Consider the following 23,462-nt stretch of genomic DNA (forward strand, 5'->3'; position numbering starts at 1 on the left):
GAAATTGACTAGGTGGGTGATGCCGGAATGCAATGCCGCCAGAGCGAAGCATAATGCTCGCTTCGCTGCACCTGCAGCATGGAACGACAGCATGTTTGATTTATCATCTACAGTAGAAGCCCGCTGTTATGTTCCCCGGCTGCTGCATTTTCCTGGCTATTACATCGTTTTCGGCCGGTCCCGGCATAGCTCCTCCCATAGGACCCAATGCATTGATAACCCCGCTGTTGCGTCGCAAACTGCCACCCCTCACCGGCCTGAGTGGCCATGTTGACTTTTCATGTCGCTTGGCTTGGTGGCTTGACGATGGGATTGGTCGCCCAAAGTGCCGGGGGCGACACCTATGATGTGTTTCCGGTTTCCGCCAAAAAGCATGGCCTTTGAGATCTGTATTTGCTATCTAAAGATGGTGTCTATGACGCGTTGGGTTCCTAAAATTGGTTTTTGGCGCATAGATGTTTCATATGAAGTCCAAGAGCGATAATGCCATCACCGCGTGCCATATGCTGTATGTGCGAGTGAAAGAGTGTGAGGGGAACGGACGACCAGCAGCTAAATCTCGCGCGCGCAAAGAAGAAAAGTGGAGGAGAAGCGCGCCTTCTTGCGTCGCACTCGAAGCACCGGGTGGGGGGGGTGGGCAGGGGCGGCGTTGTACTCTGGCATCAACTGCGTACTGCGCGGCAGCACACGGTCACACAGGCCGTATATTGAAAGCGATCTGCATTGGGGGCAGAGTCTAGGCAGTGTAGGTGTGTCGGCGGCTCGTAGCTTTGTGCGTGCTGTGTGTTTTCTGTGCTCAGTTTGCGTTGAAGCGATAGCACGCAGGTCACATCGCTTGCTGCCGCTGCCACGCTTCCTCACGCCAGCATTTTGACCGCAAGTGTCCGCACTCATCGAGTGGGATGTGTTCATATTTGCCTATGTGCGCTGACACTGTGCTTGTTAAGTTAAAAGCGAATGTTCTCAAGTTTATACGGACGATAAATGTACTGTCCTCACTTTGTATAGTTGTCTAGTACTAATTTTCTATCGCAATCAATGCTTTGGCTTTTGGACGAAACTGCAACTTTTTTTTAAACATAAGAATTAAAATATAATTGTGCGCAGTTCACCTCTACTCTCATTTCTCAATTTATTTCTTTTTCTCGGCTCTTGCGTCTCCCGGCTCTTCAGTTTTTTTCGTTTTTTATATATTTTTTTAAGGGACCCGTGCTGTACGCTTCCAATGGCGCTACGCCACTTACACTGTGACTCAGGTGAACATTTTACCATAGGGTTGGTGATGATAGCTGTGAATGCAACGTGCAATGAAAAGATTTGCTTGTACCAGAATAGGAAACAGTGTGTGCACCGGCGTTTTTTTTTACGCGACACAGACGGGCAAGTATTGTGGAAGAGAAGAGCTTCTGTGGTGGGCGGCTACTGTGCACGATCGCACACGCCTCGTGCCTTTTCTTGTTTACGTGGGGTTTAGCGCCCTGGAAAACGGTATCGTATGATCACAGTTTGGCGATGTACTGAACATTGCCGAAAGATAATGTTTTCTGGGAACTTGTCAACTGGTCAAAAAGAAGCGTAACTGTGCAGTGGACGTCTGTTAATTCGACTCCGGTTTATTTGATTTTTCGGTTAATTCGATCCTGGTCGGTGCCCATGCATTTCAACAAGCCCAAACTTTCGTTATTTAACTTATTTTTATCCTAAAAGTAACTTTCGTCGTATAATTCAAACTTGACCAGTCACCATACACGCGTCTTGCCCCTATAGTGAACCCCGATAGCAACCCCTATAGTGGCAGCGTCTGTCTCGGCGGAGCTTAGGGGTCAATACATACGTTATACGAACATAAGTCATCGCTTCTCGAAAACCCATTTTCAGTCCACCCTTGGAAGATTTTCGAGCAATCGCCTTAGCTCACAATGTTTTATTACGATATTTACCCGATTTTAATGCTCACCTTCTTTCCGCTTTTTTTTTTTTTGTTCTTCTTTTTAAAAGAAACCGTAATTTGGGAACAAAACCGCCTCTGCAACATTTGTATGCTTTCCCACATAATAAGGACGTTTTGCAGCGAAGCTAACTTTCAGAAACCGTGTAGCAAAGCTAAGAAACCGGCCGTCATTGTGTAGCAATACTTATTGCTAAAAAATGGAGTGCGGCTTATATTTCTGCAGTGGGACCTCGATTATACGAATTTGAGGGGAACATGCAGAACTTTCGTATAATCGAAAAACTTAGAATATAGGCAGTGACACACAGTCTTGCCCAAAAAACTTGTGCAGACCACCTGAAGCCCGAGGCACGAATCTGCAGTGCTCCATGGAAGGTAGATTAAATTATTAAAAAATTACCATATCTGTTCCGCAACGAGAGTTTTTTTTTAATGAGTTTTGTTGCTTGAACTCGACCCTCGCATTACAGTCGAACAACGGCAAAATTGACCATTTTAAAGCAAGTATCCTAAATCCTGTGATTTTTAGCAGTACCTTGGCTACCTGTAAATTTATGTTTCGATCCAATACATAGACAAGCTGACTGAAGTCAGAACTTGTTTTTGGTTGGAATCGACGCTGTTTTTGCTGTGCTTGTGACTGGTTACGATGCTGCAGTACAATGCAGCCTTTTGCAGTTTGACTCTGTTCATTTGCGACGTTATGGCGACGCAGCGCATTTGGTATGATGGCCGCTTCGAGAGACGAGAAATTTTGATGGCCAAGGAGCTGGGAAAATGCGCCGCAGCTCGGTGTCTCGACGTCGACGATTTGTGGATGGCAAGACCAGCGGCAGGGCCCTCTTTAAATGCGAGGCCAGTCGTAAAGGCCCTGTGGAAGTTGAAGTGGCCTGGTACTGACCCCGAATGAAATGGTAGTGCGGCCTTTTCAGAAGTACTTAATTCTCAAACAAGCTCAACGGCACGGAAGATGACTTGAGACTCTCGGGTGATCACTTTTGGAGATAGTTTTGCTTTCGTGAGACTCAGCTCGTCCCAGCACTGAACCCCTCGAAGTATATGGCCGACAGCTCTCTTGGCGCTGATAGCGAGCTTACGACAGTGCCAGAAACACTTGTCGGGGATGCTTTCAATGCCAAGTCAAGCGAGAATTTGCGAAAGTGAAACTCTACAAAAGTGATTGCACGAGAATACTGCCCAAGGAAAGCTTTGTCTCCTCTTAAGACAACGATGATGAGTGAAGGGAGCTAGTTTGCGAATTGCAATTCCTTGAATAAAGGTACCATTATTTTTTTTCCGTTCATCTCACGTTACATTTGCGGTTTTATTGTTATGTTTTTATTTCGCGGTGACTGGAAAGTCGGCCCTCGCGTTACATTCGGGTAAATATGGTATTGCACACCCGTTGTCAGTCGGCTGCACTGTGCGCATGCGCCAGCCTGCGTCTGCTTAGGGCTTCTTTTACATTTTTTTTTTTTTCCTCGGTCGGTACCAGAGAGGCACGAGACGGGGTTGGCGTAAAATTGTGTCGTATAATCGAGGTGTTTAGTACACTATTTCTATGGGAGTTCTGCTGGGACCAAGCCAATTCGTCGCAAAATGCGGGTCGTCGCATGACCGGGGGATGTATAATCAAGGTTCCACAGTACTTTGTTTAGGAGCTTTAATGTCATCTCTACATTAGTGTTCTACTTTGGACTCGTAGAAAGTTTGATTTGGGGGCGTGAATCAGGCAACTACTACCAAATGAATCAGCGGTGTGTGTTGGCATTTTTTCTGCATCTTGTTTAATTCGACCTGCGACCCTGGCGGACCCTTGCTCCTGCTGTGCCATTGCATTGGCATGGGATAGCAGTCTGCGTGACATTGTCATTCTCTATTCACACTTCATGAAAAGCTCAAACTCGTTCCCTGTGGCAAATTCGTTCAAAGCCTAACATCCATGCAGCCAATTTCCTTATCGGTAAAAAAGAAAAAAAATAGGGTTGTGCGAATATCAAAATTTCTGAATACGAATCGAATACGAATACTTCGCTTCGAATATCGCGTAATGATATGCACATGCATTTATTAGCAAGTTGTGTTAGTTTGTTACGTTGGAACATTGCAATTACATTGTCATTGTTAAAAAGCTAGACTAGTGAGATGTTATACTAAAACATCATGTATTTGGCTCATGTTAACATGGAAAATTTATTAATTCCCGCTAGCTGTCCTCGCCAGCCTATGGTTTATTATACCACATCAAATGCCTGTAAACTCTGAGGCATTTGACCCTGTGCCAGTCGTCACTCATCGCATTTGCTGTCAAGCTATAAGCTCAGAATTCGGGGTGGCGCTGAAAAAAAAAAAAAGAAAGATGGATCCGCGCTGTCCGCAAACCCGTACCCCTTGGTACTGAGAGGCTGGCTATCCTGCTGAGTTTAGACGTTTAGTGGCTAAGCGTGCTTTACAGGAGAAATTTTGCTAGCAGCACGACATTATCACAAAATTCAGCACAAACTTTCCCCAATATTCTTAGATTAGATAGAAACAAATGCTAAGAACCGTGTTTGCTCCCGCACAGCCAGCAATATAATCGATTTGATTCGAATATTTGTATCCAACCGAATATTGGAACTTCTTGAATATTCGCACACCCCTAAAAAAATTCTTCATACTGCATAAATTAAAAAGAAAACAAATAATTACAGTTATCTTACTGTAGGTTGACAGCAGTGAATGCTGAGGCTTGCTCACTCACAGCATATGTATGAAGATGCAGTAGCATGCCAATGTAATAAATCATGGGAGGCCACATGGATAAAAGCAGAACGAATTCCACAATGCTGAAAAGATTTTGAAAGTAATCGTAGTTGCTGTCAGAAAGAGAAGGATATCGTTAAAAGACTTTCAAACAGAAAAATATCTAGGTTGTGCAGCTCAGAAGAGTTCTGCATGAATTGCTTATGGCTTGTTGGACGTTCATGTTGGTGCAGGTACTACAAATAATTTTTACCCTTTAGAAGTTGCAAACTGAAAGCAGTAAGCCTTTATTTTAATTATTTTTCTTGTAAGTGGTGCAGCCTTTGTAGCACTGGAAGCTCATGTAAAGACCCCTGTTGTTGTTATATTTCACTACTATATTGAAGTAGCAATTCAGCTACACATCAGCTAATTTGAATAATACCCGTGTCGCACGGGCGTTTCGAAGGCCTTCCAACCGATAGTCAGTTGACTTAAAGGTCAAGTTCGAGCCGCTACACGAGTGGTTTCGAAGGCCGTCGAGTCAATAGTCTATCGAGTCAACAGAGCACTCCACAACTCTATTGAAATCTCGATGGCCTTTGAGCTACGGAAGCGGAAACAGTGCGAACATGCCCTCTCGTTCACAGTGTGCTCGTACTCATGGTTAGAAAGAACAAATTGAACCAAAATGCTCTAAAAATACTATATATGAGTGTTATTAATTATTCAATAAAGTATTTTTGCCACTTGATATGTGCGAACTGCACATACTCTCGACAACAGCGACGTGCTTGTGTTCATTCCTTTCTCCATGTTGTCTAGTACACTCTCCCTTTACTCCATGTGCTGCCGGCTGCTGTCATATCGCCGCCATTTGGCCGTATAAACAAACATAAAGAAATTATAGTGCTTTTAAGTGGTTTTAATGTTGTTCAACTTTTGGTGACATGAAAACGAAAATAAAGATCCGCAGCGCCACACAATTTTGCGAGAAACGCCTGAACCACTCAACGGCCTTTCAAATGTGCCGTGTAGCAGCGTGACAACTCCTTTGAGTCAATAGAGTTGTGACGTTTCGAAGGCCGTCGACTGGAAGGCCTTACAAATCTGCCCGTGTGACACAGGTGTAAGCTTCAGAGAGCTGCAGTGATCATGAGTGATGCAGTAGTCCAACAGAAAAATTAAGCTGAGTGCACATTCTGATAAAGGAACCATGGAAATGTTATTTTTTCTCACATTTTTAGCTCCATACGTATACATTGAACTTTGATGTATCGAACTTTGTTGTAGCAATATCTGTGGTATAAAACTTTTTTTTTTTCTAATGTTAGCTTCAATGACCTCTATGTACAGTGGAACCTCATTAATACATACATACCTGGTGGGAACGCAGCATAACTATGCACTAAACAATAGCACACTAACTGGCAAGTGCAAATTTTTGTCTCTCTACGTACACTGCCGCAAACAAAGATAATGTGATATTACAGTAAATACACAAATCAGCGTCTTGAAACTTCGGTAGGGAGCACAGTGGCAGAGCAGACAATTTATCGACTTTTAGAGCTTTCCCCGTCGTGATTTACTAAGAAATGATGCTGCTGCTTTGGAGTGCAGTACCCGTTGCGACATAGCTTTGACCATCCCGTGTAATTTGCATGCCGGCCAACTCTCCCAGTTGCACAGGCACAGCCATGAATCTCCTGAGAAACTTCTCCAATGCACACAAAAGAAAACAAAAATGTGTTGCGTCATGCAGCACAGCTGCATCCTAATTTCCATTACGTGCTAGGTAGCTAGCCGAAGTCCGATTTAAATCCAAGCCACTCCAGATTGAGGCAAGTTTTGGGGAGTGCGCATGATAGCATTTCGCATTTCACAGCTACATTGACACCGGGGTGTTGTTGAAACCCAAGAAGAGGTATGTACAGGTGTTCTTGAAGTCTTGTATTTCGAAATTTTTTTGTTTCGTGCCATCCAGGAAAGGCAAGCAGTTCGGATTTTGCACGACTTGGGCATTCGATGTAAGTGAGGCCCACAGTGGTGGAGCCTATATAAAACTGCATTTGGCATCAATTAGGCACGAGAACTCTGTTCTGCCACTGAGAAGCAGGGTACCAGGAACAATTTCTTCGTCAACAGCAATCAGGAGTGTTCTGCATGCCGAATGCCTTTTCACTGATTTCTTATTAAGCACAGTTTGCCACTGAGCATTCGTGATCGCGTTGGGACACTTTTGCCCTAGATGTTGCCAAAGTGTGAAGGTGCGGAGTGCTATGGATTAGCCGAACCAAGGCAGATGCCATTGTCGGAGAAATGTCGACAGAGGCGCAGAGTGCGATGGTGAAGAGCCTGAAGTGTTGTGCTTTCATCTTTGCAGTTGATGGTAGCAATGATACCTCCTCAAAACTCTACCCTATTCGTGGCAACGTACTACGTAGAGAAATGTGGGTGGGTTTTGAGCAAACTGTTGTGGCATGCAAACACTTCAGTGAGAGGCCACTGGGTAGAAAATTGGCAACCTCGTGCTTGACGTGCCTGTATTTTTTGCTATTACGGAAGGTGCACTGTATGTGCCTTTTGTGCTTGTGGTTTGAAACATGCTAGCAGCCAGTTGGAACAGGAAAGTGTGAGCTGGAAGTGTGCTTATATGAGTGCCTCCATAGCTTCAAAATGAATTCGCACGGTCTCGATGCCATCGTACCATTCTATTTGCAAATAAATACGGCTAATGGCATTACGATGATCTTTGCTGTATGAAACAATACACCAGTGTAAACAAACAAAATGGCTGCTCTAATTGGCAGGCCATGCTGATGCTGAAACACACAAGCACATTGCACCACACAACGGCAGCTTCAAGCAGTAGGCAAGGTGTTCATGGAAGCTTTGGTCTTGACATGATGTCTACTGCATATGCCAGTGCTTTTGATCACCTCATTGGTGCATTCCCACATGGGTAAAATTAATCTGAAGCCCTTCACTCAGACATTTCTCAGTCCTTAGATTGCTATAGGACGTTTGACCTCGCCTATCAATCAATCCAGTCTGTCTATGTCCGTCGTTGGTTAAAGACCAACTGCAACAAAATCTTGAGCTGTGTGGAAAGCCAAGTTGCACATTGTTTAGATATGTAGTGCAGCCTCTGGTCAAAATTTTACGTTTTAAATACAAGTGGACACGTCATGAAAAGCTTGCAAAAGTTTGTTTTTGATACCAAAACTGCAAAAAAAAAAGAAATGCTGCCATTACTGCTCGCCCTAAGTGATGCATGACTCTGAATGCATGGTTCCTCAGCATGAACCCGAGATTAGGCACTGCCACGGCTGCCTGCAGCATGCTGCAAAATCTCCAGAGCGGGCATGTTCAGACTTTTCTCATATCCTCTAATGAGCAGGTGCAGGTGTCATCTGCTTAGTTGCCATTAAAAGGTTCCTAACAAGAAAATTGAGCAGTTAAGAGCCCTGCAGCTTTGTCAAGAGTGCCTCAGTGGTGCTATATATCCAATTTAGGCAAATTGAAATTTTGTTGCAGTTAGCCTTTAAATGTAGTCATTGGAGTGTGTCACTGCCTCTTCTTGTGCTCCTGTCTATGCCCCCTGATATTATGGTATACAGTCGCTGAACAATTACTCAGACACTGATAATTCAGACATGCTTTATTTGTGTTAGCTTTTGTTCGCTTTGTTAGCTTTGTGGAACCGCCACTAGCCCCCAAAGACATAATGTATAAAGATGGGCAATATTTCGGACCTCTTACTGCGCACTGTTTGATAATTAGGACTCCGCCTGCATGACCATGTGCTAATTCAGCCACTGAGACAAGCTGAAAAGCAATGTTCTTGTTTCAATACATTGCCGGTGCCTCCTCAAAATGAAAAGTAGCGAAGCCTGGTCAATGTAACACTCACTGACTGTGCCCAAACAATGGCGCAAGCCAAGCCAATAAGTTGTCAAGGCTGCATTTGTGTGTTTGTCCTGTATGTCTCGCACGTTCAGCATTTATTCTTTTATGTGTTTAAAAACGACACAGTCTCAGGCAACTTGGTTGTCTGCTGTTACAACTTTTTTGGTGCTCAGAATTGTCAAGTAGCTTCAGATAGCACATTCGAACTCTATCCTCAGTGGAAGCTGCGATGAGGGTGCCAATAAAACTAAGGAAATGCCAAACAATGTTGCGAAAACTTTAGTAGAGCGCTTGGCTATCAAGGCGCTGTTGACCTATTTTCAAATTGCCGAGGGGTGCATACTATGACCGTACCTTTATGTACCTGTAGTGACAGCAGGAAATACACATACTGGCTTCAGCTTGCATGCCAGCATATGTGCGTGCTGCAGCCTGATTACAAGCTTTTTTGACCACTTCTGGAATAAAAATGCTTACTTTTTGGTGACTCTTTATTTTGGACTCTTCATTATTATGACTTTCAGGCGGTCTTCACCAGGTCTGAATTATCGGTCAGCGACTGTATGTCTACGCTAATCCCTGTATTGTGTCCAGTATGTTGTGCATAATTCTTTTTAGTTTAACTCAAACACTCGAAGCCAAAAAGCTTTATAAATTGTTTCGAGTGTGGAACATTTTCTGTTTTATGTTTAAGCATTTTAATGATGCTCTTGCTTGAAAGGTGTGAAATGTTTTGTGTGTCGTTATACTAAGCTGCAGCCAGAGTCTGACTGTTTCAACTACATGAGTGGCTATTGGTCTTTACAGGGCAATATTGCTCGTTACAGGGTAAGTACAGCATATCCAACAATGAATGTGTCATTGTAACCCTTTTTTTTTTTTGTTGCTGTTGTTGTTGCTCGGGGTGAGGGATGTTCACTTAAAGATGAGAGCATCGTCTTTAAAGCTGGGCTTGCTTGCATGCATACGCACTGCTGTTTTTCTATATCTGGCCTGTTTTGGTTATGTTGACATTATATAGAGAATAGGAAACTGTGTACTTGCCAAAGAAATCTTCTGTGTTTGGAGAAGTTGCAAAGTATAGCATAGTAGAAATGTGGTCTTCCTTTCCATATTGGGAAATAGACGTAGGCATTAAATGCCATTTCATTTGTAGTGCTCTCAGTCCTGCATTTCTTGTTCTATGTATCTGTCTGCATCATGACTGCTTTTCCTTTATGTCCTTGTTATCAGGCAATCCAGTTACAATATCATCTCTTCCTCATCTGACACAACCGGGATATCTACTGGCCCCTCTCTTGTCAATCCGCTACTTCTGTTTCGCGATAAATGGTCCTTGGCTTGCATCATGTATCATATCGCTCTTTATTTTCTGTTGCCTCTTGATACCCTCTCTTTTCTTAGAGGCTGCATTGCTCGCTCTCTGCGCAAATTGCATAGTATTAGTGTTAGCACAGGGGCAATAGAGCAGTAGCAAACACTTGCAATGATTTTGTTTCATCTAGGCATATAATCAAGTCAACTGCTGGCAATTAGCTACATGATAGTTCTTTTTTTTTTTTTTTCGCACCTTGATGCATGGCGTGCTAAAAGAAATACAGCATTCCTTCAGCGTTGTTGGAATTTTTATTGGCCCTTGTCACATCTGTTAATTCAGTTTGCATTCATCAAGTGATGTTCATTGATATACATTAGTTGTGGATCATACACACTAGCTGGAGCAGGGAGCATTTCTTTTCTACCAGTAGCAGCACTGTATGTTGTCACTTAAAAGTGGGTCTATATAAACGAATGCTTCTTTGTCGTACACCTTATGTTTTCAATAACAGTTTCTGACTGCTCTGATTACTTTGCCACTACTGCTAACAGTTGTAAAGCTTATTGGAGAGCAAAGCATGCCTCTGGCAAAAGCTTGGCCATCTAGCGCAGTGGCTTGTGCACTCTTCCTCATTGACGATCCTGTAGTATTTTTGTCCTGGAATTCCGAGTCATCTTATGTGGCTTCCTTAATGATATGCCATTTAAAAAGGCTTTGAAGTGCAGGAGTAGTGCATGGGGCTATCTGTGTCTTTTGTGAAGCAGTATAATATTCATGATTGTTGATTAGAATCCTTAGAGGTCCGTCAAGGATAAAATATTCGGCAGCCGCTCATGGTGCATCATTTTTTTCTTTAATGCGAAGCATTTCTTGGCTAACATTTGCCACTTTGACAGTATCTATCTATCTAGCCGCCTACATCTTGGTGCTCTCATGGTCGTTTCGTTAACTTGGTAGGTACCAAAATTGGCATAGTATGACAAGAGTGTATGACGAACATAAATGATAGGTCATGACATAAATGTCATGTAGGTCATGAAACAGCCGCCTACGTCTTGGTGCTCTCATGGTCGTTTCGTTGACTTGGTATTCAACTAGAATAGGTTCAGACGTGGGCAATAAGTAAACACTAAAGTATGATGGTAAAAGTCATAGTCATGAGCATGACTCAGCAAAAATGACAATGACTCAGCGAAAAAAGATTAATGCCCAAAAACCACTGAAATGGGTTCGGATATAAATGATTCATGACATGAATGTCGTGACATATGCGTGTCATGTAGGCCATGAAACAGCCGCCTACGGCTCGGTGCTCTCATGGTCATTTCGCTAACTTGGTAGGCTTCCCTGCACACTGCTTCGCATAACATCGATTCCCACAGTGCAAGGGATCTGCTGGCTTTTTTTCTGACTGTTGTAATTACAACTTTGTCACAATAAGAGGCGTCAACTTGGCCTCGTCTCATTTTACTTGTGACTGAGATTTCTTATATTTTTATTTTTGTTTCATCTTTTCATCTGTACCCTAATTTCCCCTTCTTGCCAAATTTCTCCCATTATTCCTAATTGTTATTTTCAGTTCTTAGAGATTATCCTCTTGCCGATTTTCTTTAAGATTTGTCTTGCTTCTTTTTTATAGCGTAGTGTTCATTGCTTTCTCACTGGTGTGGCTCCTGCCTTTGAGGTTGTGTGTCGAAAGCAGCACTTGGCCTCATTGGCTGCTGGATTTTGGTGAATGTTCCTCAGACATCTGTATCCTGAACCTTGCTCTTAGAGTGTTCATTCCACTGAGTTTGGCTACTTCACCTGCCATGGATATGGCTATGACATCCTGCTGCTGAACATGTTCGTGCATTTGATTCCCAGTCATGGCAGCTACATTCTAATGAAAGCTGCATGCAAAAGAAAAGCTCATGTATAGTACTCATATATAGGTGCACGTTGAGCAACCCCAGGTGGTCAAAATTAATTTGGCGCCCTCTGCTACAGCCCACCTCATTGTGTGCTGTGCAGCTTCGGTACATCAAACCCCATAATATTATTACAGTAGACTTCGGTTAATTCGTCTTCGGATAATTTGACTCCGGCTAATTCAAATTTTCGGTTCATTCGATCCCAGCCGAAGGTCCCGACGGCAGGCGCCCATACATTTCTATGGGCCCAAACTTCCGTTCTTTCGATCTCAAAATTGGCCTTTGCCGAGTAATTTGTACTTGACTGGTCAGCTTAGCGGCAATACAGCCATGTTATGCGGTGAAGCATATCAAGAATGGCCAGGGACTACTGTCACGGGACATAGGACGCGTTCATACGCGCATGTACGCGCCGTCCTCGATCACAGTACTAGCACCCAGATGCTAAATAAGCATACTGGCAGCCATTCAGAGCTTTTTTTTATGTTTCTGTGGCAATTTGAGCTCTCGTTTTGCACACCATGCATGTCTCGTATATGAGACCGTTAATGGGGCATAGTACGCGTCCCATAATTATACGCGTGTTCACATGCCGTGCATCGAAAAGCTGAGAAAAACCATCTGTGTTAGGGAAAGCTAGCGAAATGGAAGGCCCTCCGATGATAGCCGAGGGGACGTTTAGGGCCAATGTTTAGAATGGGGGTCTATCTGAAACTCTGAAGGCCTGCCAGTAATCTTATTAGTTGTCTCGGTGGTTGTACTGTGGCTGTAGACGGCGCATGCGCATGTGTAAATTAAGGAACACGTGGTATGTCCTGTAACACTGGCACCTTTCTCAGCTTGGTATGCTTCACCGCATAACACAGCTGTATTATGGCCAAGCTAACTTAAAAGGCAAGTACTGCCAAGTGAGTCGGCAGCATGTTATGGCGTTTTTTTTACTATCTTTTGTTTCATTCAACCAGCTTTGTCGATCTTGTCAGGGTCTAATTAATGGAAGCCGACTCTATTATTAAATATTATTGCTATTTTGGTCTTTCTTTATGCTATGCATCAAATTTTGTAACAAGCATTTTGGTTTTGTAGGTTATTGCTGGTTATACACTACCTTGTACTAAGCTCAGACATGTTAATAGGAATGTTTGAGCGTGTGGCCAAAGCATAAATGAAATTACAATGCACACAATCGGCCAGTTATTGCCAAAGACTTACGCACATCTGGCTCACACTGGCAGGGTGCCGAAATTCTCGTCTTACAGCAATAGTATTGCTTCACTTTTCTATTATGTTAGTTTTTTCGCTTTTAAGTCAAAGAAAACAGAAGCAAAATTATCCCAGTGGGGCAAGCGTCCTTGCACTGTACCTTCAATTGTGCCAGTATCCAGGGCATACATGACAGAGTACCAAGAGTGGTAGTACAACAGCCCCTTATGCATAGATATTGAGTACCTTCATGGAAGCATGCAATAGCCATTGTGCTGAATAATATCTACCTCTGGAGACAAGTGTAGCAGTCGATGTGCTGCATGGAGTTATTGTTCACATAAGCAGACCTCCTGCCCTCATCAACGCTGAATGGTTTCGTGTAAACCACATGACTTGACTAAAAGACACAGCCTTCAAGCATATGTAGTGACAATCATGTAATCTGAAGCTTATCTGAAAACTCGGCATGTCTCGGAGTCTCCCGAGAACATGAAAAATGGTAATTTACTGATCCCTTGTCTGGAGCCACTCAGTGAAAAGAACAAGTGCCATCTATTTCTTGTGGAGCACCTGTATTGGACCGAGAGGCCTTTTGCATTCTTGAAGCAGCAATGGCGATCATTTTTCCCAATTACAAACGCCCTCTGATAGTATGCTTCACTGCATTGCATATCTGTAATGCAGTGAAGATTACTAAAGCAAATTCGACATTATAGAGTGCAAATAAGACCCTTGCTGCACGAGCGCTCCATATATTGAGGCACACATCTTGCTCATTTTTCCTGCACAACACATACTGCCTTTCATATTCAATGCCTTGACAGCATCTGCCGAAACAGTGGCATTTCGTCGACATGAATATTTCAGATGACGCAAGAAAATCTCGCACTTGCAGGGACGTAGTGCACGCAACGTTCAGTGTATCAAATGTGGTGGTAATGGGAGTTTGATAACTTGTAGTACAGTGCTTTTTTTTTTGCATGGTATTTCAAAAGGGATGATGTTGTTACAACTGTTCAATATAGACAGTAATTTTATATATCCGGCTTCAATATATCCAGCTTCAACAGTATGCTTCCTAATGTAGATAGGGTGCCTCGGCAATATGTACAATCAATCGCTAAAAAAATTTGCAAGCAAGTGGTAGTAGAGCTTTGTGTTCTACTGCAATGGCAGAACATGTACAGATTGTAAGAGCGTATCAGAACATCACTTAGTCACAAGAGCTCCATAAACAACACTTACTACATAAGGGATGAATGCAAAGCAGACTCCCTTTTAGGTAATTCTGGATGTTGCTCACTGTTCTGCTAGTTGCTAGGGTGCATTCTTTCTCTCTGCCTCTCTCTTTCTCCATTTTAGTACCTGCAGCTGTGGGCTCAAGGTGTTGGGTTGAATTCTTGCTCATGGTAGCAGCATTCTGATTACAGTGAAACATCATTTTTAACTTCCTAACCCATGATAAGTTCTGCTAACCCTTTCAGTGTCACTGACGTACTTGCATTTCGCGTTTCTGTCCCATTGGTGTACATGTACGTTCTCCACACTTTCCACTTGGGTGTGCACAGTAAAACAAAGTTGGCTAGTTCCAAGGTAGTACTGCCATCTGTTACATATTCTAAAAGAGAAGCATATTTTGTTCTCCTTCTGGGTTTGCTCGAACTGGGTTTTCGTTAGTGCGCTGCAGAACGTGCCCCTTTGTGAGCATGGTTGCGGAGCATGCATGTTCGCAGATGGGAGGGGATGGCTTTCAGACTTATTGCGCCCCTACGGCAGCGATTCTCCATTGAAGTATTCGAACCGTAGAGCAAAGCCACCACTCTTGTGTGTTTTTGCTGTCTATCGTATATTTACAAAACTTTTTTTTTTCCTGTCTCGCGCTGTCCTTGCTCAAGGCTTCGCTACGGTGCACCTCCTTTCCAGTAACAACAGTGCTCCTGTCGTCGGTGTGCTTTCTCCAGGATGGCTCAGCCCTCTGTCGTATCTTTTTCATTTCTTGCTCTCTTTGCTTTGTCTGGATGATTATGAATAAACTAAAGTGCTCTTACCTTGAGTGTGGCGGAATGATCGCTTTGAGATGGCTGCTCATGCGGGACCTTCAACTGTTGATTGGAGCAGCGGCTCTTCCGAATCCAAATACGAGCCAAGCTTGGACTCGGAAGATGAGAGCTTGTCATCCGAACAAGAGGCAACTGCGATCGCGTCAGATTCTGGCCTTGGCGCGGCGGTGCCATTGCGGAAGCGTGCGCATCAAAATGAAACTAAGTAGGGATTAAGAAATGAAGATAAGAATGTGAGGTCCATACCAAGAGTGCATTTGCCAGTTTGTGTCATTTTTTTTTCCTTCTCCACAACCAAGAAATAAACAATTGTTTTCGTTTTACAATATGCGAGAGAAAAACCCTGCGCTGAAAGTTTGTCGCCTCTAAAAAAAAAAACTGATACTAATAGGGTTAAAGCCCCCATGCATCCTCTCTCGTGATTTGGTGAATAATTTTGTTCAGCAGTTTTGATTTAACAAAGTTAATATGGAAAGTATAGAGGGTTTGTGACAGAGAAAGCATTGCCCGATTCAGCCTTCATCATTTGTTCTTTCACATGCAAATGTTACCGACAAACAACGAAATACACTGACTGTCTAGCAAAGGACAGAATGAACCGCCGCATCATGTCGTGCTTGCGGGTATGCTTCCAAATGCATCAGGGGCCAGTCAATATAAAATACCAACCGGAAGTGTAGTACACTTACAAGTGACTCATTGACGACTTTAATGACAACTGGAAGTAATACCATGTGATACCATGACTCTGCATTTTATTGGTGTTGTACCGTCTCATTTCCCCATTGTTATTACAAATGAATATTGAATGGCATTATGTACAGAGATCTTGGCAGTGCGAATCACTACTCTGTTGTAAAGAAACAAATGGTGGCCTAGTGTTGGCGGCCTGTGATGATAATTATTTGTGATGTGCTAGTACAGTTAGACATCAATATAACGAAGTCAGTAAAATGGGCAATTTACTTTGTTATATTGAAATTTTGTTACATTGATATTCTACCGTTTCTCTCATATAAGTATAGTCGCCGATAGTTTTCTTACACCAAAGGGGCCTGCAAAATTTTCCGAATTATTGCGCAATCGGAAAGAGCAAATTTGAATATTAAAAATAATTATGTTGAATTTGAGAGTTGGCAATGATAAATGAGGTTTCATGTTGTGTCGACGATAACTTCATATTGGCAATACGATATCTTCCCATCGCCATCCACTCATCCCCTGCGGCTGATAGTGTCGCTCGCAGTGGGGTGGCGCTATCCTGATAAGCGCTGGCAGTGGGGAGCGAATGGTTCATGTGTGTCTCACTCGCCTAAATGCATATGCTTCTCTGAAACTCGGGATTACACAACCCTCAATACGCGCAGAAAGACAGTGCACATGATGCTATGCCATCTCGACACGCCACTCTTTGCACATGCCGCAGAGTACCTCAAAAGCAGGGCGCGCTGGCTGCGTATGCGCTCAGCCACGCTGACAGCCATGCAAAGTCACGGCCGCGCTAGGAAAGGACACGTGTGGCAACCTACCTCTACCGCCCCCTCCCCCCCCCACCTCGTTCCCCTCCCCATTTCCCCTTGCTCGTGTGGGAAGACGGCACTCATAGAGCCACCACCCTTCTTGGCTCACCCTCGCACCCAAAGCATACAGCGCATGCCTTATCGCACTTGGATGTTACACAGAATTTGACGCTGTTCCGCTTGATAGTCGCATGATTTGGGAGGTGCATTCACAAGCGGCTGCTTGTAATTTGACACATCTGTGTCCATGCTAGTTTCCATTTATTGTCTCGGTATCCCTTCGCAGCAGCAGTGAAATTTCGTTATATTGAAATCGTGTATCCTCACACTTTGATATATTAAGGTTCTAAATGCATGGCGTTCTGTGGACGGGAAGCTGTAAAAAGTTTAAGTACTTCGTTATATAGAGGATTTTATTATATTGAAATTCATTACATCCAGCTGTAACATATTTGAAAATAACACTACTAGAATATTTATTGATACTCGATTCGAGAATTGATTATTCCAAATTGTCAGATCTTAGTGAATACTATAAGCTATAACAACACTTTTGAAGTCTTGAGGGAGAGAGAACAATGCAAGGGGGGCCTGTTCTGAATGATTTTGATACAGGAGTATCATGGTTGTTGTGCAGAGGCACCAATTCCTGAGCGAACACATGAGGCAGATAGCTTAGTAATTTCTAGTCGTTAAATAATACCTTGCTGTTAGGTAGCCTATATGCAAATCTATGTCTCAATTTCGGCAAAGCAATTTATTATTTGGCTAGTCTCACCAGGATTTATGCCTTTAAAATAGTGTGCTGTGCTTTAGTATCACGCTTTCCTCCTCTAACAAACAAAATATTCAATCTGCATCAGATGATGTGCGGTTCACATGCTTCATTACTATCATTACTGTCCCTTGTTTCATTCCTATGTACCAGGCAACATGAAGCAGTTGTTTTTCACTTACAAACACCTTGGTTGACTGGACATCCACTTGCGTATGGCATTATGTACACTGTCAAATTATATATATAATCCCCTATTTTAACTAGAGGAACTCTACACGAATGTCATGTTTAGTTTTGTTTAGAAATAGGAAAATATTCAATTTGATATTTGGAGGTTGTTTTTCTCTAATATTTAATTTAATGCTGAAATTTTGCTGTTCAAACACCAAATTTTTTACACATGTACGCCTGATGCTATTTGACAGTGGGTGCCAGCACCAGGTGCAGTTCCTGCCAGTCTCTTTTTCTCCACACGATCTCTACCACTTGCAGCAGTGCTTTTGATTCTGTAATTGCCAAAACTCTCTTGTTGGATTTTTTCATTTGTGCTTTGTGCAGAGGTGCTAATCCACGACTGTTGTAGAAACCTGTGAAGTAATTTGTATTTTCAGGTGAAAAAAATTCAGCTAAAAAACACCCAGGACAAACCACAAAGAAGAGACAAGACAAGCATTGGCGCTGACTAACAACTGCTTTATATATGCACACACACACACACACACACCCTTAACCACACACGCTCGCAACACATAACATATAAATACGCATTTCACACCAGAGCCAGTTACCGAAGAAATGTGCAAAAGAAATTATATTTGGCTGAGTATAGGGACAAGGAAGTGTCACTGATACAGTCATCTGCTTTTTTCTTTATGTGAAAAGCTTCCAGGGCCAGCTGTGCGAGTTCATTTATGCTGCTTCCGAGAATCACTGTCTCATAAGATTGCGCAATCGGGAAGAATTAAGATGGGCAACAATATGTGCACCTTTGTCTGCAATATTAGTTACTTTTTGTGCATGTTCCTTAATTCTCTCATTGATACATCGCCTTGTCTGCCCGATGTAAGTCTTTCCACATGAGAGAGGGAAGGCAAAAACCACACCGGAGGTGCATGGGAAGTAGGAGATCCTGTGCCTGATTTGGCATCCACGCCTGCTGTCACCGCAAGTGCGGGAGCACAGCTTAGCAAGCTTGTTCAGTGCAGAAAACGCCAGAGGAACGCTATGCCTGCTAGCAACTCTCTTGAGTTGATGAGTGACCTTATGGATATACACAGGCCAGAACGTTTCCCATTCAGCGGTCGTCCTCTTTCCGTTTTTTCTTTTCTGAATTGGGGCCTTGGCAACTGTTGTCAGGAGTGACATCGGGAAACCTGCTGCCAAAAGTCGACGCACCTGATCGTCAAAGCTATCCTGCATCTTATGCGCGTAGTGATAACTTTTCTTGACTGAACTTCTGTAGCTTCCACAGGGTTGACTGCTATGTATGGAACGGAGTATAGCAGTAGACTGTTTTTGGCTAGCTGCTGGGGTGTAGGCATTGACATTAGCTTTTCATTTCGCCTTTATTGTTTTGTTTGATGTAAAAGCTCCCTGTGATGGACATTATGTTAGTAAATAATGTATTGCAATTATTTTGTGTTCACTGTGTTGTCTTATGCGATACTTGAATGTTTTTACAATAAAACATTCTCAAAAGAAAAGAAAATGATAGTTAGTTGCAAACTCCTATGACAGGCACCTATGGATTAATAATGCCTTGTGACCATGAGACCAAAATGAAAACTGCTTTCTCAGGCGACCATACTACTACACCTAGGCACCATAACGTTTGTCACATTCGCGTTAATCTAGTTGTTAAAAACACCTATCGTATAGTCTATGCAGCACTTCGTGCTAGTGCTCTGTACCGCCACATCTTGTCTATTAGCCCCTTCTGTGCCATGGACGAGATGGGTCTGTCTGCAAGTTCTGGTTAAAATGGCCAATGACGAGCTGTGTCACCATCCAGCATGCCCCTCAGAGCCACAAGTCCCATCTTCATTGTACCCTTAGTCAGATTACAACACTCTAAGTCACTTTTTTTTTTTTGCAACATAACTCTACATATCATAGGGCTATGTCAGAAGTGCTGGTGGAACCATGCTGGTAGTTCAGCATATAACAGGTGGAACGTCCAGTAACACACACACACAAAAAAGAAAGACTGAATAAAAATGCAAGCCATTCATAGTAAGTGTCAGGAGGGGGTAGGAAACGGAAGTAGGAAACTTCAAGTTTCTTCCCGTAATCCTCTGTCTTGATAAGATGGGCCTTAGTCAGTCTAGATGTGTCAGACTGGGATTCTGGCAGTGGCTGTTCTTTTTTTCAACTGTTAACCTCTTCCTCCCTCCCTCTGTCCTTCCTCATTTGCCCACGCAGGTAAACAAGTCTCCAAACTTCAGCATCAACTGGACGGCTGGTTGTGAGGGCCCTGAAGTGGTCAATGCGAGCACAGGCAAGACGGAGGAAGGCCAGGTGTCGCGCCTGTCTAAGCGCTCGCTCTTTGACCGCTTTTGCCATCTGTGGGGCCAAGTGCCCTCTATCGAACATCAGGACCCCAGCCAGAAGCCCCGGCTCTATGCAGAAGCCAAGAAGTCTGCTGGCTTGTACCAGGAGGCGAAGACGCGCGTCACAGATGCCTTCAGCGCTGGAGGCCTCGGCACCTGGGTCTCCAAGCCCATTGAGGCCGACGAGTTTGAGCTCGACTTTTAAGCAGCGAGGAGGAGTGGCCCGTTGAGCAGGTGCCTCACTGCACGTGAAAACGCTGAGCGTTTTTTCTCCACCCTTATCTGTTACAGTGGCCATTTTGTCACCTTTTGTTTATTATTTTGGACTCATCGCGCACTTGCTTCCTCTGCTTTGGTTTTATCATGGAAGTTGTTTGTGCAGTTGTTTTCCCCTGGTCTGTCTCTTTCTAGCATATTTCTACCATTTTTTCCCCCAACGTTTTTTTGACGTCATTTCAATCGTTCAGTCATATTTTCCTTGCAGAGACAGACAGGGCTGTAGGCATTTTGCAGGTTTGACAGTTCACTTTACTGCTAGAGGCATTCACAGCTCGTATCATTTACTTGCAGATGAGGCTAGTGCACCAATGGCAAGGGCTTCACAAGTCGGGCACATGCCAGATGCCACACCTTTGGTGCAAGACACCATTGAGAAAGTGATTTCTTACCAAGTACAACCTTTGAGCAATGAATTAGCAAGCACCACTTTTTTTACTGTTAAATTACACATTTCCATTTTCCCTTTTTCTTTTGCCTGTGACTTTTCAGGCAGCACATGTCGTACATTCTCGCCACTGTTCTCATGTTTTATGTGGGTTTGTAAGGCTGTGTCATCCGTTATCATTCTCACCTTACAATGTCCAAGTACTTTCTTGGTCATGCGTACTGCATTCGGTGTCTTGAAACCGAGTTTCGATTTGTCATTGAACATAACTCTCAACAAGTGGCATGGAGGTCAGTCACCTCTTGTAGAAACCTAGATGCCAGGAATCGCAAAAAATCCAAGTCTTCAAAAGACTGCTTTCTCAGACACATCCTTGGCTAAGATCTGCATTGCACTTGCTGTGCAAGTTTGGTGCGACTGCTTCTTTTTTCTCTGAAATCTCTTGCCTCTCTGTGCATGAGATTGCGCTGTGAAAAATTCACCTAATTGTGGGCAGAACCCTTGCAAATGGTTGTTTAGGTATGAAGGGTGCGGCTTTGTTAAAGTTATTTCTCTGTCTGTTTTTATTATATGACATCATTGTAAACTTTCGCACCTTCATGAATTATCACACAATGCTGCAACCTTGGGAAGCTGCTGCTTTTTTCCATTTCCTTTCATTTTGCCAGCACTGATTAAATCATTCCATTCACTACTGCAAGAAAAAAAGTGTCTGAACTGTAGGGAGCAACAGTTCAGACACTTGCACTGCGCTTTGTTGCATACCTTTAGCCAGGCTTTACAAGCATTGCCACTTCGCAATGCTGTAGTTTCGAAGATGTACACACGTGATCAAAAATGTGCGGGCCAGTGGTGCTGCCAAAAAAAAAAATTTCTTAGCTCAGCCAGACCACCTGAATCCGACAAATTTGCTGCAATGTTTGCAACTCCAAGTTGGAACTGCAGTCTTAACTTTCAGGTTACATGCCAAGGCATTGAGGAAATTTTTTTCTTTTTTCGTACCCCTGGGGTGCATACTTTTAAACACGGGCGCGCACTCGGAACAGCAGCTCTGGTTCCGACATGCTCCACACTTGTCTTCACTTCAGCCTGAATGAAGTGTAAACGTTTTTGTGTCATGGGAATGTTCTCGTCAAAGGGGAAAAAGAAAAAAAGAGCCAGAAGTGCTTTTATGGAGATTGTGTCACTGCCAATGGCTCTCTACGTCAGCTCCAAAGTAAGCATAATTAACTGCAGTAAATAGTTAGACAGAGTGTCGAAGAGGTCACTACCAGCACTGCTGCTCTTGTCTACTTTCTGTTTTTCGTTAGTAATATGAACACGGCAGGCTAAAATGGTTTGTTTTTAAAAGGTTTAAAAGGTATTGTGCATTCTGCGAATTGAAGCTATGTTTCTTTCTTCTCTGCAGGTCAGCAAGGCTCTTTAATGCATAAAGCCAATATCATTACTGATTCTTCTGATTGATATGCTTTTGTATCACATGGTCAGTTATCACTTGGTCTTGTGTTCCCCAAACCTTCTTGTTTCTATATTCCTGGTATGTGAAGTGCTGAAGCATGTTCCTTCTACTTTAGTTTCAGTGTTTTTTGTCTGCTGCTTATATTTGTCCTAATATTGGCACAGACTGTGTCTTCGAAATGCTTAACCATTACGGTTTGGTTATACAGGCTGCTTTCTTAAATTTTACATGCATTCATAGAGCGACCCTATTGCATCTACGCCTTAATTGAAAGTGGGGTTCGCCCCTAATAAATTTTTTTTAAGTGTTGGCAAGGCTGCAGTACATGATGCCTTTCTCTGACGCTTGTACTCATGGTCTTCACATTTGTAACCTCTATATTTAAAAAAAAAATTGAACATACCTAAGGTAGCGTAGACTTCTCTTTCACTCTCAGTATTTTTCCTGCATTGTTATCAACAGCTGGGAAAAAATTCATTATTTTTTCACAAGATTTTTTTTTTACTATAGTCGCTTGTTTTTGCACTGTCATAATCTGTCTTGTTAAAGGTATTTCCTCTGTTGAGACTTGTTTACATTATGCACATACATTTTGCCCCCTTTGTTGTCATCTGCACAACACAGTGTGTATAGAAAGGAGCACACTGTGGGCTTTGTAGTGTTTGTATTGGGTACAGATTGGAGTATACCTGGTGTTTTTGAGTGCATGTTTTCTGTCCAGTCATTACGACAAAGTGGCTTGACCTTGCACTTTTCTGTACATAAGGATGGGCTCAACATACTTTTTTTTTTCCCATGTTCTTCTTGCATACGACTGTGTACATATGTATTGCTAAAAGGGTGTGTAAAATTTCATCGTAGTGTGCTTGCCTGCATTATTAAATTGGTTGCGTGGGTTACATGATTGACAAGCAATTTTATAACTTTGAAGAAACACATCATCAAAGCAGTAAACTTCCCAAACTTGTTTATTGACTCAAAAAATCGTGAACTGTGGCACTGGTGCAACGCATGTGCACGGAATAATTTTCTGGTCTGTCTTATTCTGAAGATATCGGGAATGCTTGGCTGTACTCATGCTGTAAGATCCACTTTATCACAGTAGACCCAGCGATAAAGTTTTTTCGAGTCATCTAAGCATGTCTTGTTGTGGTTGTATTGAATGCTCGTGTTGCATAGACACAGTGGGATATTGGCCATGAATCTGATTGAAGGATTTTTCTAGATGAGATTGCTTAAGACAACCTGTGCGACATGGTAAGACTGAAAGTTATTTAGTTTCCCTTAAGAGGAATTTTATAAATACTGTTGTGCATGCTGCCAATATGCAGGTCTATTGCCACCCAATGCTTGCCAACTCAGTGCCTACTACATACCTACCAACTCTTCCGAATTTTCCGTACAATGTACG

At 43.0% G+C, this 23,462-nt stretch overlaps 1 protein-coding gene across 2 annotated transcripts in view; it reads left to right on the plus strand.

Annotated features, from left to right (window-relative positions):
• The window catches only part of LOC119455702 (double-stranded RNA-specific editase 1), a 38,311-nt gene extending 15,123 nt beyond the window's left edge, over positions 1-23,188 (plus strand). Inside the window, exons 5-6 of one of the 2 annotated variants that reach the window (XM_037717126.2) lie at positions 9,392-9,412; positions 19,801-23,188. In XM_037717126.2, the coding sequence (XP_037573054.1) occupies positions 9,392-9,412; positions 19,801-20,133 (354 nt within the window). In that variant the 3' untranslated portion in view covers positions 20,134-23,188. The remainder of the gene's footprint in view (positions 1-9,391; positions 9,413-19,800) is intronic. The other variant, XM_037717127.2, reaches the window with a different exon arrangement.
• Positions 23,189-23,462: the final 274 nt, after the last annotated feature.

Source organism: Dermacentor silvarum, chromosome 6, assembly GCF_013339745.2.
Source record: "Dermacentor silvarum isolate Dsil-2018 chromosome 6, BIME_Dsil_1.4, whole genome shotgun sequence".
Taxonomy (NCBI): Eukaryota; Metazoa; Arthropoda; class Arachnida; order Ixodida; family Ixodidae; genus Dermacentor; species Dermacentor silvarum.